This window comes from Guyanagaster necrorhizus (assembly GCF_019112545.1).
Source record: "Guyanagaster necrorhizus MCA 3950 unplaced genomic scaffold BT62scaffold_71, whole genome shotgun sequence".
Lineage (NCBI taxonomy): Eukaryota > Fungi > Basidiomycota > Agaricomycetes > Agaricales > Physalacriaceae > Guyanagaster > Guyanagaster necrorhizus.
Window position 1 is genome coordinate 30,008 of NW_025064950.1, and position 9,733 is coordinate 39,740.

The following is a 9,733-nucleotide window of genomic DNA, read 5'->3' on the forward strand; positions in this document are numbered from 1 at the left end:
TTGTGTATTGAGTGGTTAGGTGTTGGTGTTTGAGAGTTCATTCCTCATTTACTTCTCTTAGTCACTTAGCTGTTACCAAGCACATCACTGTTACTTCTGACAGCCCCAAAAACTCAACCATTGACAAGCCAGATGGATCACTGAACTTAGCCAATACCAATATACATTTCATCACAAGGCTGGTACAGCTAACAAGAAAGCCGATCTCCTGAGTTGACAGGCTGATCATGACCAGAGAGAAGCAGATAATGAGGGAGTAACATTGCTACACCTAGAACATTTCAGAGCCATGTTAATGCCTACAGAGGAGGAGATCCATGAGCATATCAAGAGCACAACTCATGATAGCAGCAAATGGGACCAGCAGGTAGCCCTATCCCTCAATCATGAAAGAGGAGTGATGAAGGAAGGAGGGCTAATCCAGTATGATGGACAGATCTACATCCCTCAAAATCAAGAACTGTATAGTGAAATCATCACCACACACCATGACCATGCCACTGCCAGCCATCCCAGCATCACCAAAACAAAGAAGCTAGTGCTATGGAAATACTGGTGGCCTAAAATGGGGAATAACATCACTACATACATCAAACCATGTGAAGTATGTCAATGAGACAAATCCTTGACACAGGCTCAAGCTGCACTGCTCCATCCAAATGAGGTTCCATCATCACTATGGACTCACATTTCTATTGATATGATCACAGGACTATCTGACTGCAATGGCTATGATGCAATCATTATCATTGTTGATTGATTCTCTAAGGCGATTATCCCAATCACCTGTTCTACTGAGCTTTCCTCCAAAGGATGGGCAAAAATTCTATGCAATAAAGTCTATGCCAAATACAGCATGCTCCAGATGGTAATCTCTGATAGGGGACTCTAATTTATATTGAAATTCCTAGATGACCTTTATCACCTCCTGAACATCAAATAAAATGCATCAACCATGTATCATCCTCAAATAGACAGTCAGATAGAACAAGCAAATTAAGAAGTAGAAAAGTATCTCTGTCTTTTTATCAATTATCGACAGGATGACTGGGTAAAATGGCTAGCTCTAGCTGCCTTTCAGCATAATAATCATGTCCACTCAGCAACAGGAAAAACCCTGTTCTTCATTAATTATGGATGACACTTAAATGTCACACAAATGGAATGACATTGAACTACTACCCCCACATCCACAGACTTTGCTGCAACAATGGCAAAGATCCATACTGAAACTAAAACAGCCCTAGAAAAGGCTGCTTCTACCATGAAAACCCAATATGATAAACATTGATGACCAGCCCATACTTACTCTATGAACAACAAAGTATGGCTGGACACTATCAACCTTCACTTACCATGTCCTAAATGCAAACTAGCAGACAAATGGACTGGTTCCTTTCCAATACTCATAAAAATCAGTGCAAGTGCATATAAACTCCGATTGCCACCCTCCTGAAAAATTCATGACATCTTCAATGAAGCATTGTTGACACCCTATATTGTGCCAGCATTTCCAAACCAGGAATGACCTCCACCTCCTCCTCCAGACCTAATTGACGATGATGAACACTATGAAATCAACAAAGTCATACATTATAAACTACAAAAAATCAGGGCAAAAGGAGGTGGTATGACAACCACAATCAATTATTTGGTCAGCTGGAAAGAGTATGGCCCAGAATCAAATCAATGGGTCAATGAGAAACATATGAACACAGAGTCTGTCATATGAGACTATGAATTATCTCTTAATTAAGCCATCAGGATGATAGTCTTAAGGAGGGGGTAATTGTTACAATTTTCCTTTCTTTTTCTTGGATCAACCCCTATTTATGCTTAGTCAAAGTGCTTAAGATGGTGGGATAAAGCTTAGTCATCACAACTAGCCAAGTCCATCATTGTCTTTTGATACAACAGTGTTGCTTGACAATGCACAACCAGCCTTTTATGTATAGTAATGATGCTCCAGGACAATAAGCATGGAGAAACATACAATAAGTAGGTAGTATTATTAGCAGACCTTGTCTAGTATTTAAGGAGCTCACTCTTGCTGGTAATCCTCAGCTTCAAGCTAAAGTTTATACATCCTCATTCTACTCTTGAGCAAATCACACAAAGCTTTGAAGCACAAGGAGTCAACAAACAGCACACCAAGTGAACTCTAACAGAAGGCTCAAACATGAAGCCACATTAGTTTATCACATGCTAGTTGATCACATGTGGCTTGAGCCTAACAAGCTACTAATACTGGAGATTGAAAGTCAATGCTTACTAGCTTTTGACCTTCAACTCCAGACCTGGCTTTCTCTACTATGCTATACAATCTGCTCTCAACATCAACTCTGTTTTTAACAGGATAATTCCAATAACAGGCATGCAAATTCTCCAAATATAATGCTGATAAAGAACACCACTCATTAGGCTGAAAATATCATCTTTATTCACGATACAAAGGTATGGGAGAACAACAGAGTTTGAGTGTTACCAATAAGCAAGGATGTGACCATCAAAAAGAACATAATATAACTGGGCAGACATCAGATCTGTTGAAGCCTCTATGTATTCATAGCTAGTGTCACTATCAGAGGATGATTCATCATCATAGGAAGTTTCAGAGTCATATTCTTCCTGTGATAGTTTGTTTGAGCATTTCACTCTCATGATAGACAGATGCCTTGAAGCATCATCCTCTATGACTGGCCTTGGCCATTGAATATCTTCAATGATATGGGATATCAGCAATGAAGCATGTCTATCCACCATCCTATTCAAGAAATGTGGTAATTGTGGTCGAATGAATGTAGCATCTTGCCTGCAAAAGTATTTCATTAGGAAATAGATCAATTGATTCCATTCAAATGCACACACATTATATATGATTTATCATAGCACATAAATGAGAGTGAACATATAAGAAGAGACCAAAATGGTATTGTTGACTGTCTAGAATCATTCTTTGAACTGCTGGTGAGAGCTTTAAGCATGGCAACAGTTGAACACACCAAATCTAAAATATCTGGAACTTCTGAGAGAGACTCAGTGAGCTGTTCTGGTGAAGATACCAGAATATTTCTGAGCTCCTTTAGCAAAGAAGATGCCTGAGAAGAGATAGCTGGATATAGGCCATTGAAAAGTTGTGAGAGAATTGGAGAGTCAAGTAAGCATATCAGGTTTTGTATCTCAGTGGGCCATTCTATTGCATATGAGATTATAGACTTAAATGCAGATATTTCTGTGATTTCTGTATGCATATCATGCTGTAGAGCTGCCAAGAGAAAGACAGTGGTCATAAGTAGGAATGGACTAAGTTCAAGCTATAGATTGCATTTTGGGCTGCTGACCATACATTATGCATGTGACCTAAAAATATGACTTTACTGTCAGCATGTTTGATCTGGCCTCTGCTGCTTGCTCAAAGATTAAGATGCAGCTAGATACAATAAGGGTCTGAAAACTGCTCTCAATCTGATTGCAGCATGTGAACAGCTATAATGGCTTTTGATGGTGAGTGATGAGAGCAGTGGTAGTTCAATGAGTATGAGTGGGTTGCAAGAAGTTAGAGCCTATGGTGATAGATGCATAAGTATGCCAGTTGTAGTTGCACTCATAAGGCAGGGTGTTCTCACACATAAGTGGTCCAAGCTTTTGAAGACCAATGTCCAAGAGTCTGAATGATAGATTCTGAGAGTTCAAGAGATGTTTAGAATGTTGCTTCTTTAGCTCTAGCTGAGTGACTGCTGAAGTCTCTACTTAATATTGTAAAGAATCTTTTGTCAAACCAATTTCAGAATGGAATGTCACTATTTTCTCAGAGAAAGAGTAGAGCTCATAGACTGTAGAGGCAATTATGATGTGTAATATATTGTGATAGGAGTTGGACAGGATCTGCCAGCTCCTGTCATGTGAATAAGATGTTGGTGCCATAGTAGAAAGAATCAGATTTTATGATATGGAAGGTGATACTGAGTATTATTTTTTGAAAGGATGAATGAGAAGCATTTAACTATTTTACAGAAGTCTTAAAGTTGTTTTTTATTTTTTTATATGAGCTTGCCTGACTGATGGCACCCATAGAAACAGCAGGAAAGAATAGTGGCAAAGAGGAGGTGATTAAATAGTGTAATTGAAGAGGTAATTTCTGAGAGGTGGGATCACCTCTTGTCTTTTTTGATTCATGAATGGTTGCTTGCACCATGAAGTATCTCTTATTTTCATTGAAGTCTAAAGATCTTTTAAGATGTGACAGACTTCCATTAGATATTTTGGACCAGATGCAATGAACTGGAATGTATATGCAATATACCTACTGAGCATAAATACTGCAGGTTTGAATGGTAGAGAGTGGATGATGTAAAATCAAATATAATTGTGTGCTCCTGTGGCATATCCTTTTGCTGCTCTGAGCTCAATTGTGTGAGCTTGAAGATGCATTCATTAAGGAGAGAGAGAAAGAAAACTGGGCAAGCAATGCAAGGAGCATGCTTACCCAGCATAGCTAAAAGACTTATCTCCATTGTGCTGACAATAGGTCTCTTGGAGGAGTAAAGGTGCAGATGCAGTCAGCAGAGAATTTGTGATGATATTCATCAAGAAGAAGTTAAGATAACATGTCAGCCCTAATATTGTCCTTTTCATTGATATGTTAGACTCAAACATTGATTTATGATGTGAGTATAAGATCTACTGTTGCAAGCAAGAGTCCATTATATAAAGGTTCAGATACAGACTGTCATGATTTTAGCCTCTAAATCATGCTCAGCTGCCTTGGCTTGGTTTGAGATTGCCAAGACTTTTCTATACAGTATTTAAGTCAGTAGTATACAGTGATATGCTTCAGTCTTGAGCTAAAGTCAATATACTAATCAAACTTCTAAACTCTTGGTGTGACTACCACTTCAGTATCAACACTGGCAGTTATAGTCTATCAACCTCTATACCTCTCTCCTCTTATCATCATTCTAAATATCACTACTCTCATCTTTGTGCTTCACCTTCAGTCAGTGTCAAACTCTGGCTGTTACAGTGCATTGCATTTGTGATTGTTTGGTTATCACCTGACACAGACAGAAAATCAAATGCAGCAACAGAGTCAAGACTATTAATAAAGAGTAGGAGGTGTTGAAGGGATTTGAATAAACAAACTGTGTGATAGATAACTGAAAGAATAACAACAAGTTTGAGAAAGAAGGCATCAATTATTCTTTTGAAAGAGAGTGGTTGAAGCTGGTAGATAAATTCATTTCCAGCAAAGACAAATGATAATGCATTTTTTAAACTAGTGTTAGTCTAGATTATAATATCAGCATCTGAATCAGTCCATATAGTTGAGTTGATAAAGTGAATGCCAACTGAATTTGAAAGGATAGATGAAAACCATGACAAGTCTTCTTTGACAGCAGTGTTGATAAAGATCTTTGTAAAAGGATGAGTCTTTTCAGCTATTTTTTTACATAGTGAAGAAAGAGTAGAATGGTCTCATAGTAGAACATTCAAAATCCAATTCAAGTATCCATCTAGATATTGCTATTTCTGTAGGATTGGTGCTCTAGTGGGTGTTGAAAGAAAGGATTCAAGTTCAGCTTTTGCATCAGTGATAGATTGCTGCATGAGAGAGATGCTCTCTTGATTAGCATCAATCTAGAATCCAATAATTTTGAGAGATTGGCCATGCATCTGTTTTAGGTCATCAAAAGAACAGAAAATGAAATTTCAAAATATCAGAAGCTATACTTGTTATGCTGGCTGCAGAAGACCTTAATAATTGGCAAAATCCCAACTGAAAAAATCATCCACATAGACATAGAGATCAGTGATGTCTAAATAGTGGATTATGATCCAGCACAACAAAGTTGAAAGCAAACACTAAATTTGAGAGGAGGCTCAGCTTCTGAAATCAGCTGCTTAATAGTATAATATCTGTTGTCAACAATTATCACTTTTATAGAGAATAAAATCAGCATTAGAATATTGCTTTCTGGCATTATACAGGGCTTTATCAAATGGATGCATATTGTTATATTTGACTTTCACATCACTAGCTGTGTTAGGCCTCTATTAAACACTCATAAGTGTCTAGCATCACTTCTGCCAGGGTCTGATTTTGGTATAAAAGGATGATGAGAATGATGAGGTAGGCTATAAGAATTTTGCAAAAAGAGATAAAGGGTTGTAGCTGGTAGATATAGTTTGTCATTGTGGCAAGAGTATTTGCATCAGGTAGTCAGAGGGTATAGTAGATGTATTAAACCTTAGCTCAAGACTGAGGTACATCAGTGTATACCACTGCCTTAAATACTGTTTAAAGAACCCTATGTCCTACAGGCAACTATTGTCTGCTTTTCATGTTCTCTGCTCATTGTCTGAGATAACAATGACTGTGCTCTTGCTTTTATTTATTATTATTGCTCTGCTATACTATTGCTGTTGTGAGTTTTTCATATGCCACAGTTTCTATTGTATTCAAAACATAGGATGGTAACAGTTACCATATTGTTTCTTGTCATCTTATTGTGCATTGATGAATAAGATGTAGCCATGGTATTATCATGTCTTCATCATCTTTTGTAAGGTTGGCCTGGGGTCAGGATTGATAAGCATTAGCAGCTCATGATTTAGGGGCAAAAATCATGACATTATCCTCTTCTCAAGGTAATCATCCTTGATTGCTCAGAGCAGTCTAGAGAAAAGGGATTGTGCTTTATTCTTTCCATCAATTTCAGTGGAAACAGCATTGGTGCAGTCAAGGAAATGAGGTTGGTCAACAAAGGTTCTGGCAGCTAGGTCATCTTTCTCTCTATATAAATAGCTTTTTGTATTCAAAGGGATGTTGGTCTTTTCTGAAGGGCAATCTTTGCATATGGATATAGTCTGACTTGTCAAACATTGGTTGACCCAATGAGGCAAAGTTGACAGCTGCTAGAGAATTTTGATGTGCCTGATATTCATGTGAAAGATCTTTTTTCATATACCATCAGTTTTTCTTGTTGCTATATCCCTTGAAGTGGACTAAAAACCACTGTTTTCTGTATCAAATCTTATTATCAAGAATGGCATTGATCTCATACTCATCTTCATCATCAATCACCATAGGTTTAGATAGTGGTGGTTTCTGCTGATTAGAGAATTCAGCTTGTTGAAATAGTTTGAGTGGAGCTTTATTGAAGACTGGATGGATTTTCCAAGTCTTTGGAATAGATAATTTATATGCTCTATTGTCTACTTTCTTTGTGATCTTAAAGAGGCCTTCATATTTGTCATCTAACTTTTTCATGATCCTGTCTATTTTCAGATTTTTCATATCTAGTATGATCTGATCTCCTGGTCAATATTCTTTTTCTGGCATCTATTTCTTGTCATACTGTTTCTTTATTGAGTCTGCTGCTTTTAGGAGTGCTTGTTCTGTCTTTTCATAGATCTTCTTCATTTCAGCAGTGAAATCTTTTGCTTAGAGTACTTGACTGTCCTTTCATGAGAGGTTCATTCCAGTGTTAGATGTACATCAGTGTTTATGAGGAATAGGCTAAAGCCTGTGACATAGTTTTCTCAGTTGTTGTAAGTGAATCCTGCTAAGAGAAGCTACTCTGCCCAGTCATTCTGCCTGTGATTGATGAATATTCATAGATCTTTTTTAATTTCTTGATTGACTCTCTCTGTTTGTCTATCCATTTGGGGATGGTACACTGTCAATAGATTTCTGGTAATTCTGAGTAGCTTGTATGGCTCTTTTATAAACTGTGAGATGAATTGTGGGCTTTGATCTAAGATGATTTTGTCTGGAAGCCATAGTGAGCATACATATGGTCTTGAAAAAGTTGTGTCCACTCTTCTGCATTCAAATTTATGTTGGTAGCAATAGAAATAAGTTCTTTCAAAAATTGATCCATAACAACTAGGATGGCATCATGTCCTTTTGACTCAGGAAGAGAGCCTATCATGTCTACCAAAATCACCTTCTATTTATCTGAAGGGATCTCATTAGAGTGTAATAATGCTGCCTACTTCTGAGTACTGGCTTTAGTTCTTTGGTATGTTTTGCACCCTTTGACATAAGCTTCTACTGATTTTCAAAGGTTAGGCCACCAATAGTTCTAAGTGATCAGCTCCTGTGTTTTTGCAATCTCTGAGTGTTCTGCCATTGGATGGTCATGGAAAGTGGCTATAATTTCCTCTCATAGCTTCTTGCTTACTGAGATATATAATCAGTTATAAAAATAGAGTACTCTCTCTTCAAGGGTTCACTCTACCTCTTTATTGTTAAGGGCCAATTATACTAAATCCTTCATGAATTTCTTTTCTCTTCATACCTTTTTCAAAATTTCAGAGGCTGTCAGAAAGATCATAGCATTTATATAGAATATTTCTGGCTTGAGCACTACTATTTTTTTATTATCCTTTCCCTCTTGGTCATGGTCTGCCCTTTTGCTGAGTAGGTCTGCCTTTTTGTTGGTAGCATCTGGTTTATGATAGAGACTAAAGTGGTACTCAGCTAGTTCTGTTACTTATTGTGCTTATTATTGATTCAGTTTTTGTGGTTTTTTGAAATATTAGAGGTTTTGGTGATTGGTCTATATTTCAAAATCATACTTGGCTCCCATCAGATAATAATGCCATTCATCCAAGGCTGTCATTATTGCAAACAGCTCCTTGTCATAGATTTCATAATTTCATTCTGTGATAGAGAGTGCTTTTGATAGGTATGCAATCAGCTTTTACTGTCTCTTCTGTTCTTCACTAAGGATGGCTCCTAGGGCTTCTTCTGATGCATCTGCTTCCATCTTGAACTTTCCATCATCTATGAGAATGGCTAGAATAGAATCTGAACAGATTTGATGTTTGATTTCTTAAAACATCTGTTCCTGAGCTTCTTTCCACTTTCACTCTGCCTTTCCAGTAAGTTTCATTAGTGGTAAGGCCACTTGGCTATACCCTTCTATGAATTGTTGATAGAAGTTAGCAAATCCTAGGAAGGATTACAGTTCTTTCTTTTTAGCTGGTGTGGGCCATTCTTGTTATGATTTCTGACTTCTTTCCTTTATTTTGACCTCTATCTATGCTTAGTCAGAGCACTAGAACAAGTGCTTAGGACTGTGGAACCAGGCTTAGTCATCACAATCAGCCAAGTCTGTCATTGTCTTTTGCTGCAACAGTGTTGCTTGATGATACACAACCAGCCTTTTATGAATGGTAATAATGCTCCAGGACAATGAGCACAGAAACAGAGCAATATACAATAAGTAGGTAGTATTATTAGCAAACCCTGTATAGTATTTAAGGAGCTTGCTCTTGCTGATAAAATCCCCAGCTTTGAGCTAAAGTTTATTCCATCTTATTCTACTCTCAAGCTAGTCATACAAAGCCTTGAAGCACAGGGAGTCAACAACAGTACATAAAGTGAACTCTGCTGGAAGGCTCGAATATAAAGCCATGACAGTTTATCATATGCTAGTTGATTATGTGCAGCTTGAGCCTAACAATTAGCTCAAAGCTATCATCTTCTCTTTCTCAAGCTCAATTGTGCTGAGAAACTGAATGCCTTCAATTGACCTCTCAAACCCAAACTTTGATCATGAGTTCTTTGAACTCCTCACTTTCATCATCAGAACACTGTTGGGATTATTGGTGATCATCCAGCTGTGCTGGGGATGCCATTCAATCACCACCTGGGCTCTCAGACATTACAATGAGTTTTTGCATATTCAACACATCCTATGAAACATAACCTCTGACCTCCCAA

The 9,733-nt window shown here is 37.7% G+C and overlaps 1 protein-coding gene across 1 annotated transcript; it reads right to left on the minus strand.

Annotated features, from left to right (window-relative positions):
- Nucleotides 1-5,286: 5,286 nt before the first annotated feature.
- On the minus strand, nucleotides 5,287-5,463 carry BT62DRAFT_913504 (uncharacterized protein; the record flags this gene model as incomplete). Its single annotated transcript, XM_043183891.1, has 1 exon — nucleotides 5,287-5,463. A coding segment is annotated over one exon (177 nt), but the record flags the coding sequence as incomplete, so codon positions are not given.
- Between the last annotated feature and the right edge of the window lie 4,270 nt (nucleotides 5,464-9,733).